Source organism: Branchiostoma floridae, chromosome 1 (genome assembly GCF_000003815.2).
Source record: "Branchiostoma floridae strain S238N-H82 chromosome 1, Bfl_VNyyK, whole genome shotgun sequence".
Taxonomy (NCBI): domain Eukaryota; kingdom Metazoa; phylum Chordata; class Leptocardii; order Amphioxiformes; family Branchiostomatidae; genus Branchiostoma; species Branchiostoma floridae.
Genome location: NC_049979.1, coordinates 15697143 through 15722274, shown reverse-complemented (window position 1 = coordinate 15722274; position 25132 = coordinate 15697143). Strand labels below are relative to the sequence as shown.

General features: G+C 41.1%; 3 protein-coding genes across 8 annotated transcripts; all 3 read right to left on the bottom strand.

The window, feature by feature from the left end:
* Positions 1-1182: 1182 nt before the first annotated feature.
* LOC118412413 (TNF receptor-associated factor 3-like) lies at positions 1183-8194 on the bottom strand. 3 transcript variants are annotated; one of them, XR_004830766.1, is made up of 11 exons: positions 8085-8194; positions 5654-5897; positions 5355-5406; positions 5114-5218; positions 4810-4980; positions 4204-4284; positions 3884-3958; positions 3248-3481; positions 2724-2919; positions 1865-2516; positions 1183-1729 (listed from the first exon to the last, which is right to left on the bottom strand). XR_004830766.1 is itself a non-coding variant. In XM_035815263.1 (10 exons), the coding sequence occupies exons 2-10, from the start codon at positions 5860-5862 to the stop codon at positions 1945-1947; spliced, it is 1695 nt and encodes a 564-aa protein (XP_035671156.1). In that variant the 5' UTR covers positions 5863-5897; positions 8085-8194; the 3' UTR covers positions 1183-1944. The 3 variants fall into 3 exon arrangements, 2 of the variants coding, with proteins under 2 accessions (XP_035671156.1, XP_035671166.1); XM_035815263.1 differs by having other exon boundaries at positions 1183-2516; XM_035815273.1 differs by lacking the exon at positions 8085-8194 and adding an exon at positions 7694-8022 and having other exon boundaries at positions 1183-2516.
* A 2723-nt stretch (positions 8195-10917) lies between these two features.
* On the bottom strand, positions 10918-15179 carry LOC118412445 (TNF receptor-associated factor 3-like). The gene is made up of 10 exons (XM_035815320.1): positions 15103-15179; positions 14501-14662; positions 14166-14217; positions 13931-14035; positions 13645-13815; positions 13326-13403; positions 13049-13126; positions 12679-12912; positions 12372-12567; positions 10918-12162 (listed from the first exon to the last, which is right to left on the bottom strand). Exons 2-10 carry the CDS (start codon positions 14635-14637, stop codon positions 11591-11593), a joined length of 1623 nt encoding a protein of 540 aa, XP_035671213.1. The 5' UTR covers positions 14638-14662; positions 15103-15179; the 3' UTR covers positions 10918-11590.
* Positions 15180-18583: 3404 nt separating this feature from the next.
* LOC118412391 (TNF receptor-associated factor 3-like) lies at positions 18584-23804 on the bottom strand. 4 transcript variants are annotated; one of them, XM_035815242.1, is made up of 10 exons: positions 23538-23804; positions 23241-23418; positions 23005-23056; positions 22239-22343; positions 21767-21937; positions 21483-21560; positions 21288-21365; positions 20749-20982; positions 20358-20553; positions 18584-20130 (listed from the first exon to the last, which is right to left on the bottom strand). In XM_035815242.1, exons 2-10 carry the CDS (start codon positions 23372-23374, stop codon positions 19559-19561), a joined length of 1620 nt encoding a protein of 539 aa, XP_035671135.1. In that variant the 5' UTR covers positions 23375-23418; positions 23538-23804; the 3' UTR covers positions 18584-19558. The 4 variants fall into 4 exon arrangements, with proteins under 4 accessions (XP_035671135.1, XP_035671145.1, XP_035671125.1 ...); XM_035815252.1 differs by having other exon boundaries at positions 23241-23415; XM_035815232.1 differs by having other exon boundaries at positions 23241-23399.
* Positions 23805-25132: the final 1328 nt, after the last annotated feature.

Sequence of the window (25132 nt, the reverse complement as noted above, 5' to 3'; positions counted from 1 at the left end):
ATATGAATTATATGGTACATATGCTATAAATAACCTTGAAAGACTTTTACAGTAAAGGAAATGACCCAAATGAACGGACACGAACTATATACCAGATTTCACTCGATGTGTACGTTTTGCACCATGTAACGTTATGTGTAATTATGTATGTTTATATGTTTATTCACCAATTTTGCAAATTTCTAAAATGAAAATGTTTGATATTTCATACTTTTTTTGTATGACGCTGAGTATTTTCATTGTCGGCGGATGGCTTGCCAGCCTATTGATGTCTAAGTCTATCATATTTGTAAAAAGTGAGAAAAATATGGCCCATGGGTCTGAATGACTGCAATTTTGTATTTTATCGGTGGCAGGCTACCAGCAATGATTAGCTTGTAACGTTATAACGCAAACGCAAACTCGTTATCATCCAACATAAATAATTTCTTTTTGAACGTTGTACGATAACCTTTATCTCTACATCCGTAGGTTAATCGATAAACCTGTTACTTATTTTTTGTTTTCAAGTATAAAATACTGACCTACTTTCCATTAAATAAATCAAAAGATGTATTTTTAAGTTAACTCTGAATACGGAAACAAGGTAAGTTTTCTGGAATTCGCAGTGTTTTAACTGGATCGAAAACCGCTGTAAAATTATTAGAAATGCATCTAAAATAGTTTTTCGGTGATAAAATGATGTTTACTTTTGATTCTTGGTATAAAATAGGCAAAATATATCCTTGATACTGTTTGGGGCATGGTGGCGGCACTGTTGGGGCATTGTTGGGGCACTGTTGCGGCACTGTTGCAGCATCTTGCCACTTGCGTTATTTTTAAACTTTTTAAAAAACGTCGCGCTTGCAAGCGGCACTTCTAGGTTTGCTTGCGGCACCTCTAGGTTTGCTTGCGGCACCTCTAGGTTCCGTGGGGGTACATCTGCGTTTTCGAACGCAGCAATGCCGCAATCGTGCCGCATGTCAAGTGAGAGGGGGCCTTAAGCACATTAAGTTTAACAAATCCACCATGCTTTGCACAAAGTGAAATCTACTTCCAAAGCAACTTGCTCTTTGAAATGATGTGCCATCTGGCATTTTATCCTGAGTTTTGTGATTTACTAGGTGAGATAATAATAGAATATGGAATGAAACAATAACAAAGTAAAGCTAAGACATTTGGATGTTGAAAGCATTGTTTATGTTCCACCATTGTTCAACAATCTACACCTTCAAATGAATAAAACTATTAATTATGTTGTGGAAGGTCTTGAATCCAAGAACTCTTGAATCCAAGAATACGTCTTTGTTCTTGAATCTGTAACATATTTATAGGTAAAGAGCTGGACAACAAAGAAAAGTAACTAAACCAAGGAGAAAACATTCAACAAAACCAGATAGAAGAAAGTGAAGCAAGCAAGCATGTCAGTTGTTGCAAAGGTGGGAAGATGCCTTAGCAGCTAAGTTAGCCTCAAGATCTTAAAAATGCAGTCTTTCATTGAACAAAGCAACATTGACTAGAAGCAGCTCTGCATTGTATTATAAGATAGCTTGTCTATTTGGGGGCTTTTTACTATAGAAAAGGAATGGGCTGTACAGCACAGATGTCCAACATTCCAAAGATAATTTAGTACCAAGGGAACAGAGAAATAAAAGTTTTGAGCAGTAGCACTTCCTGCAGGCAGTCTTAAATTCTGTGACATGAAACAGAGGCAGAACCTGAGCCACTGTCAGTCAACCTTCTAAAAATAAGTGGTGCTGTCCCTCTCCTTCTAAATGTAGCAGAGCATTGAGCTATTCTGTGTGTGAAGGGTTTGCTCTCCTCCTTCCCTTGGCACTGATAACTTGTGTTTGCAGATTCAAGAGTTTCAGAGTGGCCAGTGACTTGGGGAGTAACAAATCAAGCAGGATTATCTGCTCGTAATCCCAAATCATTGGCCACTCTACGGCTTAAACAGTGCTATTGTTATGGACTAACAAGGTCTGAGCAATCAACAATGACTTTGATGAAGATGGTGTCATCGTTCAAGTATGTTTTTGACTCAGCCACTGACTGTGACACAAACAGTGGGCAGCCTGAAGCGATGTTCATGTCGCTGGTAGGGCGCTTAAAGCTGCTGCTGGTCGGGTCAGGGCGGAACGTATCCGACAGGTGGCGCCTGCCCTGATCCTGGTCTAGAAGCATCAGGGTTACTTTCTGTCTAAAGGGCCAGGGCAAAAGAGCATCATATTCCCCCCGCATGACTACAAAGAACAGGGACATGTGGGTACCCTTCCCCATACCATCCCCATTCAGGTACACCCTGGCACACATCTTATAGCCAAACTGAGATGTGTAGAAGGGTTGGCTGTAGAGGGACAGGGTTCTCCCAGTCACTGCCTCGTGCTTCCTCCTGGTGTAGTCCTTGATCTTCCACAGAAGGGTGCCATCAAAGCTGGCTGTCTCCAGGATCTGGAAGCGGAGGTCCATCTCAGCCAGTCGGACATCGTGGATGCCGAGTTGTCTGTCATGAGCATTCAGTTGAGTTTCCATTACACCTGAAAGAAAATCAACAATGTTGCCTGCTATGAGCTAATAGACGATAAGATTGCACTTTGCACATTAGGAGAAAACTTTGGTTGTACATATTCTCTAAAGGGGATGCATTGAAATAAAAGCTTTAAAAATCGATGATCATTCTAAGGTGAATGGAAAAAATAGAGCATGACCTACAAAAAGCAGGATGATTAGAATTGAGAACTAACCTGAATATCCATCTCCCTTGCTGCTGGCACCTCCCCCTCGTGACTCCAGACTGTTGACTCTGTTGTCGAGCCTCTTCACTTGTTCCTTTACTGAAGACAGTTCTCTCTTCTGCTGATCCACCTCCTCTTTCTTTGCTGTACTTCCAAGTCCTTGCTCTATATTTATCTGCCTGTCAGTCTGACTCGCCATCATTTTCTATATGAAAATTTGTCAGATCCACCAGTGTTACTAAAACAACTCACAAACTATATAACAGAGTCCCACTTAAGAAGCAAAATACAAATGAAGATTCAGCTCCAATTAATCAACATTTGGTTATTCTATAGTTACAATACGGTGTTCAACAATGAAACATGGTCCAAATGCACGTGTAATTCTGACCTCACATGTTGACAAAAGTGTGCTTGACTTTGATTACAACCAGAGAGACTCACCATAACAGATTAAAGACAACATTTCATCTTGTTTCAGAATCTACAAATAGCATTGGCTAAGCACAAGAAGTTCTGAAGTATATGTCTACCTGTAGGGCTGCAATCTTGGCTTCCTGTTTGCTGTTACTTTGCTTCATACTTGCAACTTCAGCTTCCTGTTGTTTAACCTTTTCTTTTAGTACTTCTGTCTCATTGTTCTTTTCCTGCAATTCTCTCTTAGTTCTTGAATGTTCCAGCTCCAAAGAGCCTAGACTTCTGGTTACCAATTCAAAGTGCTCTGTCATGGACTGAGACTCATGGTCTTGTAAAGCTGATCTTCTCCCCTAAAACATCAAACATGACTGAATACGTTGATGGTGAAGTGAAAGTTATTCAAATTGTAGCAATTACTTAAGCAACTGAATATGATGTCCAAAATCATACACAGTTGATTAATTAACTGCTAATTTGCATATATGGCAAAATGAAAGTTACGTACAGGATGGCACCTCACACAAATGTGAACAAATGGACGGGAAAAATGCACAAACTTTTTAAAGTAGCAATTTTTTCTTTCATATTACTGAATTTTGGCCACCTTAGTAATGCTGAAAGTTATCATCTCTCAACAAAAACAGATTTATACTCATGATCAACCTGACAAATTGCACAATTAATGTGGCAAATTTCGTGTAATGAAATGCGACTCAGCATTTACGTAATATGATATTTTGCAAATCACATACCTTGAAATGACAACCATGTGAACTGAAGCTACATTCTGCTTCAGCAACTGGGCAAACTTTGAAGTGTTCTTCCAGCTAAAAAAAGCACAAGTTGGGTCAAAATAAATATTATTAAGATGCATCAGAGTAGAAGTCAAAATACATTGTACATCTGCTTTGACCTACTGTAATGACTCTTAAGTTTGACCAACTGTTAGATGTTGAACTTTCTTGAAAGGACAAGTTGCTTCTGCATCTACTAGCCCATGGCACAGTTAGCTAGATCTTACAGGCTGAAATCAATGTCCAAGCCTAATTAGTGAAAATGTGTACATTTTTACCTGTGCTCTTTGAATGTTGGTTGTCCCACAGTTGTTGGGGCATATTACTGGAATATTTGCACAAACTTGTCTCTCATGGTCCTACACATACAACACATACAAAAAAGTTGGGTTAAGTAGTAGGCAGGCAAAGTAATACACAATCATGTACTTGTATATCCTGCTAACACAGTATCACACTTGTAAGGACAAAGGAGGAAGCAAAAAAGAAGATTGCATTTGGAGTATGCCTGAAATATGAGAGAAGTTCTCCTCCCGTCCATGGCAGCAGCATAGACCATTGTGACTCATGCCAACTAAAACGGCAAATGATGGAGCAAGACAAGTGTACTACGGTAACAGCATCCAGTCTCTGGCAGCTTTCTTATGTGCCTGCCATTGTCTGCACTCTGCAATCCAGATGCTCAAATGACATTCCATTCTTCACTATAATCCAAGAAAACATGTTAGTAGCACTACATCTTCTGACCAAGAACTTACTATTGATCTTATATAGATGTTCCTTCCATAGTAGGAAAATATGAAGAGTGCATTATCACTTCAATGATGTTCTCAATTCCATGGCTGGACATCGACAAAGGTCAATAATTCCTTCCAAGTTTGTACCTCGAGCTGTGACACAGCCACAAGTTCCCCACAGAAACTGCATTGTTCCTGTCTGTAGTTGCACTCTGACTCCAGATGGTGGGGAAGGTGGCGTCTCTGAACAGTTACTATGCATCCGGCTTCCTTAAAGATGCAGTCAATAATGGCATATTCACACTCGTTTATATGGGCCTGTGTGTGACAAAAATATGAAATTGTGTTTATTATTAATAGATCTACAATTACATTCAATGCAATCAACAAATATCAATGTGTTAACTACCACTTTATCTGTAATGTTCAATACTTTATCTATTTTCCTTACCTCTAAATTTCTCAACAGAACAATTTCTTGGCATCCATTCTTCTTAAATCTACAGTAAACTTTGGACATAAGAATCTCCCTTTTGCAGAAAAGGTCAGGAAACACCTGGAACAAGCACAAAATACATTGAATTAACGTTAGATTTTAAGAAATTATGACAATACTGGTATTATGTATCATAGTTCCACTTCCTATATTTCCATGCCAAAATGTTTTACCCTATACAAGAAAAAATACAAACCTCATTTTGTGTTAGCTCTTCACCATCTATTGGACATTTGGGGCTTGGCTCTCTGAAAGGAATAAACTCCTTAAATTTAAAAACCACAACCATAAGTTAAGAATTGTCCTTTCAACCAACTACTTACTGGAACAAGGTGTTTACATATTGTAGATATTGTTGAATTAATAACAACATGGCACTGCTAGTAATTAAGAGAAGTACAATGTATATGATTGGCTCACCTAACTACAGCACATATAAATGGTGGCTTGTGGTTGGCATTTTCATCAAACAAAGGTCTCTGTCTGAAAACTTACCTTAACTTTAATGTGATGCAGTAGTTACAAAATCTATGTCCACATCCTGTTTGCCTTGGTTCTCTGAGAATTAATATACAAACTGGACATCTATATCTGTCATCCAATGGCGATACAAACTGTTCATCAAAACCTCCCTCCCCATCATCGGAGGGTAGCGAGGAGGGGGGTGGACCCCCAGCTGCTCCAGGGGGAATGTAGTCACTCATAGTTTCACTTCTTTAATATAAAGTGCCACACTTCTCTGTATGAACGACATAAAAATACATAATGTTACAACTTACATATCTCAGAGATGTTTGTTGTAGTTTTATGATCAGCACAGTCACTATGTTCTGATGGAGGTCATAGTTGACGTTAAAGGCACCCAGAGCAATTTTTAGTGCATTAAAATTGGAAATTATGGTATTATGCTGCAGTCTATGGTGTTACCGCGAAATTAAATCCACTGCGAAAAGTCCCTTTTCCCGCTACCGCGAAATCAAATCCCCGCGAACTTAAATGCATTTACAGTATTCTGGATGAGACAATCGGTACAATGACATTTACTTCACCATTCTAGCACATTTGTATCATTATTTCGTACTTTCAGCGTTTAGAAGGACGCACAAACATGCCGCAAATGGACCCCCTTGATTTATTACATCCTGTAATAAATCAGCACAAGATCAAGCCACTAACGGTTTCCCGTCTGTACTTTTCGGAAATTTTCGAATTGAATCTGATTCGCCTGTTCGCAAATCGAAACCTTATTCGAACAAGTGACGACATCTCCGGAAGCGTTCGGGATGCATTTGGTCATGTTCGCGTACATTCCGAAAATTTGAAATAATGGCACGTGCAGCGCTCAGATTTTCAATGAGTTCCCACCACCCAACAACGTCTCATCTTTGCTCAATGACGGTCGATATGCAATGAGATAGTGTTATTAACCTTAGGCCATGTTGATTTGATTATATGGATGACATCCTCTGGGAACTCCAAAACTGATGCGAGCGAGCGAATAAAAAAAAAGTTTGGCCAAAAAAAAAAGTTGCCTTCAGTATGAAATCAACGTGGCCTGGAAGGTTGAACATAGGGCCGAACATAGGACTAAACACACACAGTATGGTATACCAACAGTTAGGTGTAGGGACCAGTACATCATACGGGTACAAAACATTTTTTTCTTCTTGGACCAATCCGAAAAAACAGACCTGAAAAAAAAACAGAGGAGCAGGTTTCGCCAATTACAAAATGGACACACCATGTCGGCAGCAAGTTGGGGTCTAACCGGGGGGGCAAGAAGACAACAAGAGCGAAGTCAAGTAAAGTTTATAGTCAATTGCACCAAGTTTCTACAGTCAAAGGTACAGAAACAGTTAGCCTTTATTACATGGAGATTGGATTTTGAAATGCAGTGGGAGTCCAATAATCCACTAAACAGATTCCTTTGTAGCAAAATTGACCAATTACCATTGTTTTGAGTATTGCCAGTTCTCAAGTTTCCACAGACAATCAGGTCCAGGTTCATTTCCGGACCTGGAAATGATCCTCTGGACCTGAATTGTCTGTACTGGTACCTCCCCCAACCAACAATAGATTTTTTTCTGTTTTCTGATACTTTTTTTTTCAATCTACGGAATATTTGTGCTCATTTTACAGCTGCTTTGCACAATTTATTGAGTGGTCGAAAACTTTTTTTTTTTTTGGAAATGGCCGAAAATTGGTGCGAGCGCGGATGTCATCCATATAATCAAATCAACGTGGCCTTACTGTATGTAAAAATGACTTGAAAAATTGAATTTGAGAAGACGAAAAAATGCTCTGGGCGCCTTTAAGACTATTATTAATAACGTTAAACCTCCTTGGACGAACATGGGGTCATTGCCCAATGAAAATTGACATGATTTCATAAACTCTAACACTGCCAACACAGGGGCTTACAAGTTACAATAAAACCTTTATCACATTTTACGTGATAAATTTTACATCTAGTTATCAACTTGTTCCTAGCGAGCACTATAAAGTGATTGTCAGAAATATACAAAATACGCGTACGTTTGACTCAAATTGCCTTGGCTTTGGCGCTGCCACCCCTCCTACTCGTGATGCACTGGTTACATGTACCAATTTCAATCTTCTCAGCCGTGCCGTTACAATAGTTGTATAAAAAGCCCATGAAACTGAATACGGAAGGCCGAAAAGTTGTTGTTTCCTCTTTGTGATTTTAACTTCGTCAGTTTTCTTCTTTCACCATTAAGGCAAGGATTGGTGATCATTGGTGGCCAAAATTCAAACTTGGTTGCTCGATAACTTAGTCTCACAGTCAGGTCCATGATTGGGTACTCATGGGTGCATGTAGAATCCTGTTGACCAATAACACACTAGTCTCCAGAGCTCAAGTCTGGACAAGCTAGACTCAACCAACTTTGACACCTCCCCATCTCACCTGCGTAGTTACACTTGACTGAGCATCTATAAAGCAAACATTCGTAACGTACTCCACACCTACAGTATTGTTCTGAGGCCCTGTTTACTGGAGACCAGGGCTGTCCAAGGCAGTGGTGCCTGCCTGGTGGGCCAAGTACTTGCGCATGAGACAACAGGACAAGAAGACAGCTAAACTGCGATGTGAGTTGTGATGGCCATGGCAAACCGAAGCGTTTTCTAAGGTTCTATGAGCGTGTGTAAGATTTCCGTTCTTCAAGGCACTTCTGATTATACCAGGAGGCACTATGCAGTGACGTATGGAGGTCCTTAAAAAGGGGAATCCCCGTGACGTCATTCGGCTGCCCTGCTAACTGCGGCCGTGCCTGTTCGTTAATTTCGAGAACATACGAAAAAGCAGAATTGTAAAAACTACAAAAATGTAGACTATGTATGTTCACGGACGGTAACGTATGATTGCATTGGGCAAAAGTGTTGAAATAGCGAATAGAATGAACGTAACATCAAGAACCTCCTTGGTAACATGTAATGCTAGTGGTGGGTGAAAGGGGGTCTTGGCGGACTTCATCTGGCGGGGACCGGAGTGTGACGTTGGGGAATCACCTGCGTCAGGGGAAGTTGAAGTTGTTTTCGCCGAAAGTTAGGAATGACTCAACTTTTTATCTTCCTCATTCTCGATGTAAGGGAATGTAACGTTAGATATTCAATAATTCTCCCTTGACTTTTTATTATATTGTTCGTTCTGTGACCGCACCAGTCGCCACACGCCAATGCATTTGATCACAGCAAAGATCACAGCATGTTGCGAAATGTGTTGCATTTTATGACCTCATTCCTCTACGTGCTCGCAATTATCGTCGCGATTTTATTGTATTACACTATTTGTATCGATGCCAATGACGATGTTGTGAAGCTTCACTGTAAAAAAAAAGATCGAAAACCTCGACCCCAAGGGTACTGTAAATGCAGAAATGTTCGCGGTGGATTAATGTTCGCGGTTTTCGCGGCGACCACTTAAATCCACCGCGAACATTATTCTATTAAGGTATTAGACTGCAGTCGATGGTGTTACCGCGAAATTAAATCCACCGCGAAAAGTCATTTTTCCCGCTACCGCGAAATTAAATCCCCGCGAACTTAAATGCATTTACAGTAATTCATTATCAGTGGACTGGGTTATTGCAGCCGATTTGGCACAGTAATATTAACCATTAAACATTGAAGACAGGAAACTGTAAACGGTTCAACTCTGTTGGCGGACATGTGTCTATATATGCATTTTTGTATGTACTCTACGTTTGTGACAGACGCAGAATGTTTTTGAGCCACGTCAAGCTATGGATCATGGATATGCTGTGTTGTTCGCTGTGCCATTCCATGGCACCAACCTGGTGGCAGTGGAATTTGCAACATGCGGTACGGCATAGTGTAGCTTTTCTGAGAGCTTCTCTACTATGAATTGGTCAGGTAACCCATATGTATGACTTTGAGGAACGTTTATGTCAGCATTCACATGATTTCGCCAAGACCAGTCTACCAGTATTAAGACCCATGCAAGTTGATGACGTCACCACTTCAGGCCACTGAGAAAGGAGTGACTCATGTACGTGTTTTTGGTGTCGTGTACGGTGAGGATATGGACAATTTGGTATAAAACTAGTAAAAGAACATACCTTGCACAATCCCTATTCTCAGCTGAGACAAACCCACCGACACTGGTTGAGCAGGAAGCTATTACTGACATATTGGGCTCGGGGAATTCCAGGTATCGACAACTCGGTCTGTTCGATTCCCCAACTATCTGCCCGTACATGCAGCGTGAACTTTTGACGTTTAATAAGCGTATGTTCATACTTTGGACACTTTCCGTAGACATATATTCCTGGGCAGCACAAGTTAACACTTGGAGATAGACGATTGCGAAAATATGATTTTATCGTTCTAAACACCATTTGACACAATATGTATCATGAATTTTCATGATCGATCATGATAGCCGTAGCGATTGAATAAAAATGTCTGTAACTAAAAAATGCCATGGCTCCGCTGTGAAAAAAGCAAAGAGAAAAACGTGTGATAACATGGAATACTGCTGCGCAACTACAACAAGACGACTCGGCCACGCCTGCATGCAGTGGCGTCCGATGATGATTATTTAATCGCAGTGTAACGTTATGCTAATCATCACGTTTGTCCGTGTAGTTACAACACGCTGCCCCTATTCCACGATCGTATTCAATGAGTTATATTGTTCTTAAATGAGTTATGTTGCAGTAGCACTTGTGCGTCACTTATGAAGACAACATGCACTTTTTTCCTCGAGCTCTTTCAAGATGTCGACACCTATGGGGTCTTGCGGGCGTATGACGTGTTGCCATGGCACACCACAAGGGGCCGCACGTACAGCATTAGAATATACACTAGGTTCTGCCTAACCAAGACGACTGAAACTCCGTTACGGTTGTTAATCAGCACCCAGCAAGTAATCATGCTTCCCATGGAAGTTCCAAAATGAAAGTTTATATCTAATACTGTATATTTAGAGTGTACTTTTCATGATCCGGACATTTTTGCCACCTGTGTGTTGATTAATTGCCCCCGCTCTGCCAGTCCAAATCAGTGTACTAGTATACGGTTCTATATTTGGCCACTGTGGAGGAAGAAGCTTTGTTGATTAGGCCAGACGTACCAACAGAGTCTATATTGCGACTGGCAACTTTCCAACTTGATTTTTCTGTACAATCTGCGAATAATAAGACATACGTATAGTCATAGGCTCCACATATCTATAACAAATTTTACCTCCACTCGTATGGAAATGAATCTAGTTCAAAAAGCTGCCAAAATAGTTTAATCATCATGACGTACCGTTAAAATGTATCAAACCTGCAGCGTGTACATTCACGTCATCAGAATATTATTCTAACCACATCAACAAAGGTTGTGGCCGGGACTCTGATGCCCAAGATTGCCTCTGTTTTATTATTTATGTAACATCCAAAGAATATAAAGGAAAGGCCATAGCAGAAAGAAATGAAAAGAATAATATTCGTTGCCCTCTGACATACGTAAATTTTTACAAAACCAGACGAAAATTAAAAAAAAAGATTTTTAACTCCTGGGTTATCATAATCTAGATTTTAAACATCATAAATATGAGGCTTCTCATGAAAACATAAAAGAATAATGTTTGTCGTCCTCTAGCATAAGCAAATTTGATGAAACTACTTTACAAAAGTATATAAAAAGCTCCTGAGTTATCAGTAATTATAGGTTTACACATAGCAGCAGTTTGTTAAACATAATGTAGACATGCTAGAATCGAACGCATTTCCATTTAACATAAAGCTAATTTTTAAAAGGTGCATACATACAGGACCTCTTTCCATTTGCCACAGTTATTCTATATTACTTAAAAGCTGTAGACGATGTCATTGTCTTTTTATGCTCTTTTTACCAAGCAGTTAAGTTTCCATGTCTTGTGACCACTTGCTCCTTGCAATATTTCTATGGACCAACCAAGTCCGATGTCTCAACAATAACTTTGATAAAAATCGTGTCATCCTTGAGATAAGGGCTCCCCTCCACCACAGCCTGTGACACAAACAGCGGGCAGCCTGAAGCGATGTTCATGTCGCTGGTAGGGCGCTTGAAGCTGCTGCTGGTCGGGTCAGGGCGGAACGTGTCCGACAGGTGGCGCCTGCCCTGATCCTGGTCTAGCAGCATCAGGGTTACTTTCTGTCTGAAGGGCCAGGGCAGCAGGGCATCATAGTCTCCTCTCATGACTACAAAGAACAGGGACATGTGCGTACCCTTCCCCATACCATCCCCATTCAGGTACACCCTAGCACACATCTTATAGCCATTTCTACTGGTATAGAAGGGCTGGCTATACAGGGACAAAGTTCTGCCTGTGGTAGCGTCGTGCTTCCTCCTGGTGTAGTCCTTGATCTTCCACAGCAGGGTACCATCAAAGCTGGCTGTCTCCAGGATCTGGAAGCGGAGGTCCATCTCAGCCAGCCGGACATCGTGGATGCCGAGTTGTCTGTCTTGAGATGCAAGTTGTGTCTCGACTTCACCTGTGGCACGAAAGGGCAGGAATATTAATTGTCACAAATTCTTTCCAAGTCAATATAAACGTTCCTATGACAAGGCAGATATCATGGAAACAATGAGTACAGCTTTTCTCAAAAGATGTGACTAAATCTGATAATTTAGACTGATCAATCTTACTTTGCTCAGGAGCATATAACCAATGGAGATCAAATGTAAACTTTCTGTCTCATACCTGCTACACCTGAAAACAGTCCACCTCCTCCCGACCCTCTGGTCTCTAACATTGTCAGTCTGTTCTCCGTTATCTTCATTGTCTCTTTCACTGCGACTAGGTCCTTCTTCTGGTCCTCCACATCAACCTTTTTGGCGGCTGAAGTCAGATCTTCTTCAAACTTTGTAAGTTTGTCAGTTTGGTTGGCCACCATTTTCTGCCAGGACCAATAGAATGTGATTAGATACTGCTAAAATAAGGTTTCCATAAAAGTTGAATTTATTCATAATGGCAAATCAAATCAATAACAGCTGTCCGGATAACGTACCTGTAAAGCCCCTATCTTTGTGTCCTGCTTGTCGACCTTTTGCTTCAGCGATGTGATCTCAGTGACCTGCTGTTCGACAGTGTTCTGCAGAAGGTCTCTCTGGTTGGAAACTTCTTGCAGCTCCCTTCTGGACTCTGAATAGCTGAGCTCCAAGCGGGCGAGACTTGCAGTGAGCATACCCATATGTTCGGCCATGGACAGGGCATTATGCTCCTCCAGCTGGCCTCGCTGGCCCTGTAGAGTTTACCAAATAAGTCAGGCGCATGGTAATTGTGTAGACAGCATGTTGTAAGGATGTCAGAAGATGATAAAAACGATTTGACATAAGAAAAGTATGTCATTTATAGAGGCAATGTATACAGCCATTTACCTTGAAACTACACCCGCTGCCACTGTAGCTGCACTCCACCTCAACAAGAGGACAATCCTCAAGGAGATGTTGATCCACCTGTGGGTAATAATAGTTTCGTAAATATACTCATCGTGTGCAATTTCATGTGATCATAAATTTGTTTGATATGTGCTGACACAGTAGGTGACCATATATACGTCGCCTTAGACAGTTTCTACCATTAAGAAAAATCATAGTTTACACTGGGCTTTATGGATCAGTCTGCAAAAGTTTTTGTAAGAAAAGTAAGATGTACCTGTTCCCTCGTGACGTCTGTTAAGCCACATCCGTTTGGACAGGACGCCATCGCTCTAGGACACTGCGCCAGGTGGTCCTACAGTGGCAAAACATAACGCGGTTTTAGTCAAAGACGATTCTTTCCAATCTGTCTTGATAGAAAAAAAAGGCATATTTCGGGTCTCGGTCGGTGAAGAATCGGGCTACAGGAACCTAACTATATCCTGCTTGGATGTTTCTGATCTTTGTGATAGCCCGATTATAGTTTTATAGTGCGTGAACACAATATTTAAATACTTCACTCTGAAATGCAGAAAGTGGCAAAAAAATAAGCATACCTGCATCAGAGCCAGTGGAATTCCCTCGCTGCAAAACTTGCATGACACCTGTCTGAAGTTGCACTCCTTTTCCAAGTGCTGTGCTAGCTGATGTCTTGGGAAGAGGGCATCGCAGCCTTGGTCTTTGTGAATACATTCCACTCGGGTGTACTTACACTCCTGTAGGTGAGACTGTGTGGAGGAAAGCAGAACATCCGATGAACATCTGCATTTCCACATTGCAATACTGTAAATAAGAAACACTTCCAAAAATTCCATTACATAGACAAAAGGACAATATTGTTACCTCTAATTCTTTCAGTGGAAGTTGTTCTTTACAGCCAAACTCTCTGTTTGGACAATAGATAACAAGTTGGAGAATCTCTTTCTCAGCACACCGGTCTCGGAAAACCTGAACAAAAGGAGGAAGGGCAATTTAGGCATGAACATTAATCACATATTCCACATGTTGCATAGATTAAAGAAAAATCTTAACCATTACGTATTTTAAGTAAGTATAATTTGAAAATCGGTATACTTACTTCGTTTGCCGAAAGGACTTCTTTATCAATAGGACAGTGCGCATCACCCTTCCTGTAACGATATCGATATGTGGTCAGTCATGGGACTACTGGACAAACTTTGTCATGCTGGCCAGGGGACAAACAAGTCATGCTGGGGTGAGCATCACGAGGCACTTTGTAACTTCTCTGATTCCCTCGAGATCTTGTGTTTACATCTCAGTCGATGGTCAAATGACAAGGAGACGATTTGTGACGTATCAAACGATTAGATTGTTTGAAAGAAGCTCACCATATTACTGTGTAAAAGTACTCCCTTTCATACTTTTTATATCAATTTTGAATTTTGTTCTCACCTGAAGGCTTGCTGTAAGCACCTGTCACAGAAGCGGTGCCCACACGACGTCTGGCGGGGTGCGTCTAATACAGAGCTACAAATCGGGCATTTGTAGCGATCATCAAGTGGAAAGACGTACTGTAGATCTGTATACATAGGATCGTGTCGTTCTAGGTTCCTTCTGTGGGTAACAGGAAATTGGAAAGGGTCATAATCGTACTCAGAGATATTCAGATAGACGTCCTTTTCAGTTCGGTATGAGATTTCAGTAATACACCATAGTAGTACATGAACCGTACAAGTTTTCCGGAACCATACCTTCTAACACAGGTCACGGTCAGTTTTATACTAAAGTTCCTGTACATTTGTCCTTATTTACATCCACAAGATCACTCAACCTGAATACATTTCGTGCATTATGTGGTTTTGTGGAAGACGGTTCCCGAGTACCCCCCACTTCAACCTGCGATCCTCATTTTAACGGCCGAAGATAACGTTATCTTTGCTACTTTCCTTACCTGTAACTACCTGACTTTACCTTCCTGTTATATTCAAGAGCCCACTGCCTATAAGAATTTGAAGCTTCGAAAAAGTTGAAAGATAAAAAAATACACCACTCACCTGCCACGAAGTTACTAGTACTTGTGACGCGACGCCTCCGTGAGGCTGCACTTAAAAGTTGTTTACGCTAAATGCGCAAACAATTACATCATCGGTAAACCCCGCGTTGACGTCATCAAGGTGCGGCACCAATCACGGCGTTCCACCTCTCAAGTTATCATGGATCAGGGTCAAAGGTTTTCTCGAACAACCTGGGCTATTCCATGATGACTTGAATAAAATGTGGCATCGTGTTTTATAAACGTTTCTACCACTCTCGGGGGAAAACATTTCCCCTTTTCAAATTCTTACCTCGCTTAATTTATGGAAGTACGCATTCGCTTAGAAGTTCTTATGCTACGCGGCATTGTACACGCGTGTTGTCACGGAATTCACTATAATAGTAATAACGTTAATCTTGATTGCAAATAGTAAGCAGAATCATGGTCCATTCAATCAATTGGTAAAACGCATTTCATTGTATCTCAAAATGATACATCCATAACGATGTTAATCATGGAAAATGATTATAAAGGTTACCCCGATGATGAAAACTCCTTAGCTCGACGTTTCTCAAATACTGAATGTAACGTTAGTTCTGTAAGAACTCTTACTGAATTATATTTTACAGTGCGCTAATCAGGTTTGGATCCAGATAATATTCTATAACATTCAGGAAGGATTCATGAGCCCGTGCGCGTGTTATTGAAACAATTAGTCACGAGAAGCTTTATGCATATGGACAGTATTATGCGCGTCTAGATTTTTCGATCTGTGTGTATGTTTATTGGCCGTACGGTCAAATGTGACGCAAATCCCATGACAAACGTTACGTATGTCACGTCGTTGTGCGTTAGCTCCAATGTCAATCTGTAAATAGGACAGGGTTCATTAACAGACGGATTTTAATCGGGTTACAAGTGTGAATTCATGCCAACACTGATAACATCGAGGTTTAGATGTTACATCATTGGGGATTATAGGGCAATGTGAAATTGGACGGATTTCATAAAATTTGCACATGAAATGAAAGAGACACATTGACGAGCAACAAAGGTCAGAGACTACAGCTGCAATATGTAGTACAATTCATTCACTGTTTCACAGTTTGTTTAATGAAACAAACATAATACACAACATACACAATTATTACCAATGTCGTACATAACAATGTAGATAGATGTACATTTGTCATATACTGATGGTATCTGCAGCACCGTTATAATAATTTTCATCACCCTGAGCTCACCTATTGGTTGCTCGCCTATACAGAGGTCGCCTAGAACTTCTTATCGACTGTAGACATACGTATATAGTCGGTGGTCGTATGATTGAGTTTCTTGTCAAGAATGACATCATCGACAAGGAGGTACAAAAGGGATTCCTGGAGGGAGTGTCGGGGTGTGTCGAGCACTCACTGGTCCTGAATGAGATCGTCAGGGATGCTAGGGCACAATCAAAAACTGTGCATGTAGCTTGGCTTGACCTGCAGAATGCTTTTGGATCGGTCCCTCATGATTTAATCCACCTGGCACTACAGCGATACCGCATACCACAGCATATCTGCAACTATGTGAAGGTATTTTACAACAATCTCACAGCCCAAGTGAGTTGCACAGAGTTCTCATCTAATCCATTCCAGCTTAACGTTGGCACATTCCAGGGGGACACACTGTCTGTCGCAGTCTTCTTGCCTGTCATCAACCTGCCATTGGAATACCTCCGAAACGAGGCAGCACATGGATACAAACTAAAGAACAAGACACACGCGACATTTGCATTTGCCGACGACCTTGCCCTGACCATATGCAGGTCAAGATCACTGCAACGTATTTTAAATACATTGGACAGAAATCTGCGTGCCATTCATTTGCATCTGAAACCTAAGAAATGCAAAACACTTAGTATCTGTGGTGGCTCTACAAAGAATGTTTCCTTCTGTATTGGAAATCACCCGTTGGACAACATCATCACAACCCCCTTCAAATTCCTTGGTGGTTACGTCTCAGCTAGCGGCTCCTCGGGTCCGGTCGCTGATATCCTGAGGGAATCAATCATTGGGTCAGATGAACAGAATGGGATCATCATGAACATAGATGCATCACCTATAAGAGGAGAGTACAAATGTGAGATTTACAGAACATACGTACAAGGTGCTATCAGGTTCCTACTGTCAGTCCATGACGTCACACTCTCGCACCTGCAAAAACTGAACAGCAGCGTTACTCAGTACCTGAAAAAATGGGCTGGGATGAAGAGGTCAACAAACCCAGGACTCCTGTACCACAGCCAGGGCCTAGGACTTACCTCGGTAGAGCAGATCTATCTCCAGGAACATGCTACAGTCATCGCGTCAGCTGTGACTGTAGGTGACTCAACCGTCAGGAATGCCCTAGAAGCAAAACTAGAAAGGGAGGGAACATTAAGCCGCAAGTCCACAGGAAACTTGGATTGTAACACCCTTGTCACAGAAACACTTACGGCAATGTCTAGTCCCAACCCACAAGGCATTCAAGAACCCCCCCGGAAAACTAAGGAAAAGCTGTGTCAGAAGGCAAAAGCCCATCTTCGACTGTCAGAAGACAAGAAGATAGAGGAACACTGCAGAACGCTTACAGTACAGGGTACCTGGGTGGAACTAGTTGAAGTCGAGCAGTCTGACACAAGATGGAGGAGCTCACTGTGCAACAGCCCTCGAGGCGTCTTTGAGTTTGCCCTGAGCGGCATGGTCAATTGGCTGCCTACACGCGACAACTTGGTCCGATGGGGGAAAGTGCTGTCGTCTAACTGCCCTCTATGCCAAGGTCACCAAACACTGAGGCATGTTCTGAACTCTTGTCCGGTTGCCTTGAAGGACAGTCGGTACACCTGGCGTCACAACAGCGTACTCAAGGAGTGGCATTCCGAGTCGGGACAACAGGTCATCATCAGGTGCGACTTGAGCGCAGATTCAGTGACAGGAGGCACACATTCCACCATTCCACCGGACATTCTACCCACGTCGCTTGTCCCAGACATAACCATACAAGACCCGGTCAAACAAACACTGACTCTTATTGAACTCACTGTACCCTTCGAACAAAACGCCCGTAGTGCCGAGGACAGGAAAAGGGCAAAGTATGAAGACTTATTAAATGAAATTGACATGCACAGCACCTACAAAGCTACTCTTGTCACTATTGAAATTGGTAGTAGGGGGTGGGTTAACAGCGAGAACTGCTCGAAGTTAAAATCCCTGTGTGTTGTAAGCCACAAGGAACGCGAAGTCCGCCAGCTGAAACGCAAGTTAGGAAAGTGTGCAGTATGCACTTCATATGTTATATATTGTGCAAGAAATACAGTTGGGTGGGAAAAACCTCTGGGTCTATTCTCAAGCTGCTGATAGCTGTTATCGTTACATGAGATAGTGCAATATGCAATTAGTGCAATATATGAGTTTTGCAATCTTCTTGTGCAATAGGGTTAAAGAATTTTAAAGAATCTCAGCAGTCCGACGCACACGATTGTTCTTTTTTTTTAATATGTTTTACCTTGCGCCCTCTGGACGTTGTAAGTCTGGAAAAAGGGCTGGCCTAGGTATTTTAATCTTTCATCTTGTATTTGTATGTCTAAGTCTGAGGCTCAATAAAGATGATTCTGATCCCCTAGTGTCTAAGAGAGTGTACATTGTATTTGATATTTGGCACTGTATTTTTCCGAAATTTCTTTTTTTTTTCATTTGTGCTTAATTTTATAACATAAGGCCATCATCATACAATGCGATACTAATGCCTAGTTAAAAACTTAACAATAAAATACCAACATATCGAAATAGTATATAGAGACTGCATTCAAAAGTAGTCTTGAGCTATATCTACAAAAAGAAGCTGAGTCTATACATATCAGCAGCAATTTACGGTGCACAGATGTCACTCTATAAAGGAGTTAAAAACATCATATCACAAAGGAGAGGTAAAATTAACATCCATAACTATTCCAGGCACATATTATTGTCAAGAGGAATATTCTTTGAAGTTACATTTCTTTTTTACCAATACATGTACATCCCTAAAGTGCCTACAGGTACCTTACAGGATAAACGCAGCTTGCATTGTTTGGTGCCTAAATCTGAAAAAAAAACTCCATACGACCAGTCATCCCCAAGCAGCAGTTATACCCAATGTACTAGGATTGTACAACTTCTTCAACACCCCTGAAGACATTATAGTTCTAGAAGAGGGTTAGCCATCTCCGGTTCCAACCATGTCACTGTCTAGAAAGCCTGGGCTGGCATCTTTGTAACCGTTTTTAAGTCTAGTGGTTGTAAAATGCTTTTGGAATACTACAAAAGCCTATGGCTAAGTTGGAAACTTGTTTTGTTTTTTGTTGCATTGATTGCCTGAACTGGGCCTTAGCCTTAGACCTATCGTCAACTGTTTCTGGTAGGTTAATGGGAATAATGCAATACTGTGTGGTAATGATGCCCTATCCTATGCCGCTATGGTCCAACCAAGTCCGATGTCTCAACGATAACCTTGATAAAAATCGTGTCGTCCTTAAGATAAGGGCTCCCCTCCACTACAGCCTGTGACACGAACAGCGGGCAGCCTGAAGCAATGTTCATGTCGCTGGTGGGGCGCTTGAAGCTGCTGCTGGTCGGGTCAGGGCGGAACGTATCCGACAGGTGGCGCCTGCCCTGATCCTGGTCTAGAAGCATCAGGGTTACTTTCTGTCTGAAGGGCCAGGGCAACAGGGCATCATAGTCTCCTCTCATGACTACAAAGAACAGGGACATGTGTGTACCCTTCCCCATACCATCCCCATTCAGGTACACCCTAGCACACATCTTATAACCATTTCTACTGGTATAGAAGGGCTGACTGTACAGAGACAAAGTTCTGCCTGTGGTTGCGTCGTGCTTTCTCCTGGTGTAGTCCTTGATCTTCCACAGAAGGGTTCCATCAAAGCTGGCTGTCTCCAGGATCTGGAAGCGGAGGTCCATCTCAGCCAGTCGGACATCGTGGATGCCGAGTTGTCTGTCTTGAGATGCAAGTTGTGTTTCTACTTCTCCTGTGGGACATCAGAACCAGTTAACATTAATACATATGCAAGTAGACGAAATTCTACTCTACAGTGCAATACAAAACATGTACCAAAAATTTAATGATATGTAGATTTGCTTGGCATTTGCTTATATGAGAATTCTATATTTTTCATTCGGTACAACTAGATCCTGTATAGTTTTTTCTCTCAACTGTAGGGGGAAAATCAAACATTTCTTACAAGACAACACATACCTGTTGCACCTGAAAACACCCCCCCTCCTCCTGATCCCCTGGTCTCCAACTTGGTCAGTCTGTTTTCTGTTCTTTTAACTGTTTCCTTCACGGCCACCAGGTCCCTCTTTTGACCCTCCACTTCTTCCTTCTTTGCAGTTGTCTCCAGATCTTGTTCAAACTTCATAAGTTTGTCTGTTTGGTTGGCTACCATTTTCTGTAAGAGACAAACAGATTTACAATGGGTAAATAAATTTTATATTCTAATATATTTAATCTAGCAGCATGATGACCTTGTTATTTTAATATTCATTAAAAAATGAATGAATAAATAAATATTCATTTAGACCAATTGTTACTTTGCCCTGGAATTAACTTTTGATTAATGATAAACTAGGAACATTCATGTTACCTGAAGTGATGCAATTTTTCCATCTTGCTTTTCAGATTTTTGTTTCAGTGACGTGATCTCGCTTGCTTGCTGTGTGACTGTGTTCTTAAACAGGTCTCTCTGGTTAGAGACTTCCTGTAGCTCTCGACGTGATTCAGACAGACTGAGCTCCAGGTTAGCCAGGTTGCTGGTTACCATAAGTAGGTGCTCTGCCATGGACAGAGATTCATGCTCACTGACATGACTCCTCGGGCCCTGATAAAAATATCATCATTATGTCAATATGATTATGATCATATGTTCGTATACAAGGATGATGTAATGTATAATATCGCTTTCTGCTGTGAAAAATTTGGATAAAGAAGCTATTATGCAAGACAGTATTGACAACCACTACAATAAAAATTTTGTTTTATCTAATAAGATTAATACAATTGCTTCTACATGTATTTACAGATAACATACAATATCAATAACGTTACAATAGCATTACGAGTAATATTTATTCCCACGGCCTCGATACTGATTCACATTTTATAGTTGGGGTGAAGTAAATTTACCTTAAATGTACATCCGTAGGAGTTGAATCTGCAGTTGGCTTCTGACTGGGGGCATTCATCCTGGAGGTGTTTCTCTACCTGTAAAAGATGTTAAGGACTCCAATTTAGACAACGAAAATATGAATTAAAGTATAATTCTGATTAAAGCCTCATTTTGGTGATGCATAGGAAATGTGAAAATTGACGTGTTTCTACCTCTTCTCGTGTCACTCCTGTCAACTCGCAGCCATTTGGACAAGAACTTGGGGCCTTCGGACACTGCTTTGTGTGGTCCTGGAGAAAATAAACACTTCATTCAACTGCACGTGCAAGGACACGTCTCCCAAACAATCGCAACTGTGACAGTGACGTTGAACATAATTTTCTTATTAGTTCGAAATTACATCAGCGATGTATAATGTGCATAGTGAGAAAACATATCATATAAAACTGCTTGATTTAATAATCAACATGTTGGTACAAACGAATCAAATCCTCACCTCCGTCTGTGCCAGAGGTATTAACTCCTGACAGAACTTGCACGGCTCTTGTCGGAACTGACATTCATTTTCCAGATGTTCCGCTAGGTGACATCTTGGTACTTGCACGTTGCAGCCCTTAGACTTGTGTATGCACTCTATTGTGGCATATTTGCATTCTTCTAGATGTTCCTGTTGTGATATGAATATAATATACATGAAAATTCATTCCAAAGACAAATATAAGAATAAGTGAAAATGCCCATTTCAAAAGCATTTGTAAAAAACCGTAAGCATGGCCATGGGGTTTTTGTACATATTCATAACTTTGCTATAGATCGCTCTGGCTTCACATTAAGCTTTATAAACATTATGATAGAATATTTGCTGATTTTACAGTTTGTCACATGCAACTTTTGTCCGCGCTATGCTTTATTTAGCAGGCTTTATTGAAATAGTGTTGGATTTGTGAAGAGAAATCTGTGAGACGTACCTGGAGTTCCTTGATTGATGCTTGTATTTCACACCCTGCTTTTTTATTGACACAGTTGACTACGAGCTGTCCAATCTCCCTTTCCGCACCCTTGTCTGGAAATACCTATAATCCCAAAGAGTTCAGAGTTAGGAAAGCTGTCTGTAATCATAAATGTGAGAGCGGGTGGATGTCAATACCACACATAAATACATGTTTGTATTTTAGCATTTTTCATATGTTTTTTTTTTCGTTTCTAGCGCTTGCAAAAATTATCAGATTTGTTTGATCAACATTGAAAGACAAATTCGTTGTTTTGAACAAGGTACTAGTACTTATTTTCTCTAGTTCTTCATTCAAGGTAGACTAGTTACCAAAGTATTGAAGTTTTCGTCGGGCAATATAAACAAGTTTGGGATATCAACAATTTAAAGAGTGAAAGGTTTGGGGATAGATATGTTAGATCATTTATATACTAGTAAATCAAAATCAGAAGAGGTTCGAGGATAAATCTTTGTTGCACCATATATAGCGATTTATGCCATGTCAGTGAATGCAGCTTTTTTTTTATTTCTAGAAGTTTTATATTTGTCATGGGTGTTGGTGTTATTTCACGCCTTATATTGTCTTTTCTCTAATCACTTGGAAGCAAAGCTAACTTCACCCAAGGGGCTTATATTCTTGCTTCACCTCTACATGAGCCTAATATCAACAGGCGATCATACGTAACAGTTACGTACAAGAAAAATAAGAGTATTTTATTTAAGTCGTCACGATTTCTACTTACCCCATTTGCAGAAAGTGCCTGTTTGTCCACTGGACATCTCGGTGCATCTTTACTGTAGTTCAAAGAAAACAACAACATTTAAATCTTTGTATTGCTTTAGTGGGTTAAATGTTTAATGGGTAAACGCTATAGTGGAGTGTCGGAACGGCCGCCAATACCGGAAGCAATACATGTACGGTATCATCGGGCATAAACGATACATATCAAAAGTACTTGAGATAGGTCAAAATTCTTACCGTAATTCTTCTGTTAGGCAGCTTTCACAGAACCGATGACCACATTCAAGAGACTGCCGGGGGTTCCGAAGACATCGGCCACACAGGAGGCACTTGTATCTGTCCTCCAGGGGGTACGCGAAGTCTAGATCCATGTCAGGCCCTGTAACTTCACTGTTCCTGATGAAAAACGGCTCTGCTATATTTGAAGGAGGTACAGAAGAAAAACTGTCCAGCATATAGACTGTCGAAGTGTTTCACAGAGACTTTACTCCAAGAAATATGACGCATTCAGAAAAAAACCCTGCTTATACTTACATATGATATATTACGTCACCACACGGGAAACCCAGGTCAAAGTTCAATGACCGAGTGCGTTCAGACTACACTATACCATTCGTCAAAATAAGTTTCATGGGCAATCCCGACTGCTGTCGCCTCGCCATGACCAACTCTGTGCATTTATGGTACGTATGCATGCGCGGCGAGTCTCTGCACCAAAATAATGTACCGAAATTGGACAGTGCAGACGGCGAACTCAGCACTTCTGTACACACGGCGTGCTCCGAAAAAGCGCTCTGTACGCCTGCGCAGAAGTATGAGTCAGCCGGGAATCCCAATGACGTCAGGTGTTGTGTGCTTTGTTACAACTTACACGTGCAAAGCAGAAAACACAACGCAATGACTTATCCTGGGCATGTCCAAACATTTACAAGCATATAGACATTTTAACAAATGGTTATATTGTATCTCTGGTGAATGCTCATTTTTTCATGTCTTGCTTCTTGGACACATTCTCTTAGAACTGTGCATTTGTACTTCCTTTAAAAACCAAGGGGAAGAATTAAAAGAGCGTACGGCTTCCTGTTTCCTCGCCCACACACGTACACGTCACTCATTCTCAGGTGAATAGCCGGTCATTAAACCATATTCATCTGCAGGTATTTCAAGTACATAGTGTACATCCCGAATACTAGTAAGTTATGATTGACCACTCTTTTTAAAGAGACGCTGAAATGAGCTTTCCTCTATCTTTCACATAAATATATGATATTTTCTGAAAACATCGATGTGATTTTCAGATGAATTGTCCGAGGTGAAGAAAACGGCGATCTGAAAATGTCACCGCCGCGCTCTTTGGTGCGACTAATTAATTAGGAACAGGCTGTGATGTCACGGTGATGACTCCCCGTCAGTTAGTATAATATTTATTCTTAATCGGTACTATCATTTCTCACAACCATACATTTCATTAGCCTCAATAACTGTATTGTTTGTTGTGTAAAATTGAAATGTACCAGGGCAATGGTATATTCAACATCATATTCTACTTATACAGAGCACAATTTTCTACTTTTAACAGAAACAAGAGTTTGGATTAAGTATTCAGACGTTTTATCTTGCCTCATACATTATGCTGTAACCTCAAGTAGCGCCTACCGTCCTTGCCAAGGAGCTCTGAGCTTTTGTCACGACAATGGTAGCGTATCTGGACCTGTGATCCGGCTTCGGCGTGGGTTCGAATCCCAGCAGTCGGGATGTTGTTTCTTTCTGTTCTACTCGCCGCTCTGGTTGTTTCACTGGTTCCCACACCGATCCTGGTGGTTAACAGACTGGAGATGTGCCTGCCCACAGGGATATCTAACTCAGAGATTCGAGGACGAATCTTGAAAAGAAAAGGGGGAGTAGTGTAACAGTGGGGTTCAAGTAGCGCCTATCGTCCTTGCCAAGGAGCTCTGAGCTTTTGTGGCGCGGGTTCGAATCCCGATCCCGGGAGTCGGGATGTTGTTTCCTTCTGTTCTACTCGCCTCTAGTGTTTCAATGCAAATAAAGCTGTAATTAACGTAAATTATTTTTTTAAATGGTATTCTCTACCAAAATACAATGTGTTGAATGTGTGAAAGTCCGTTCGA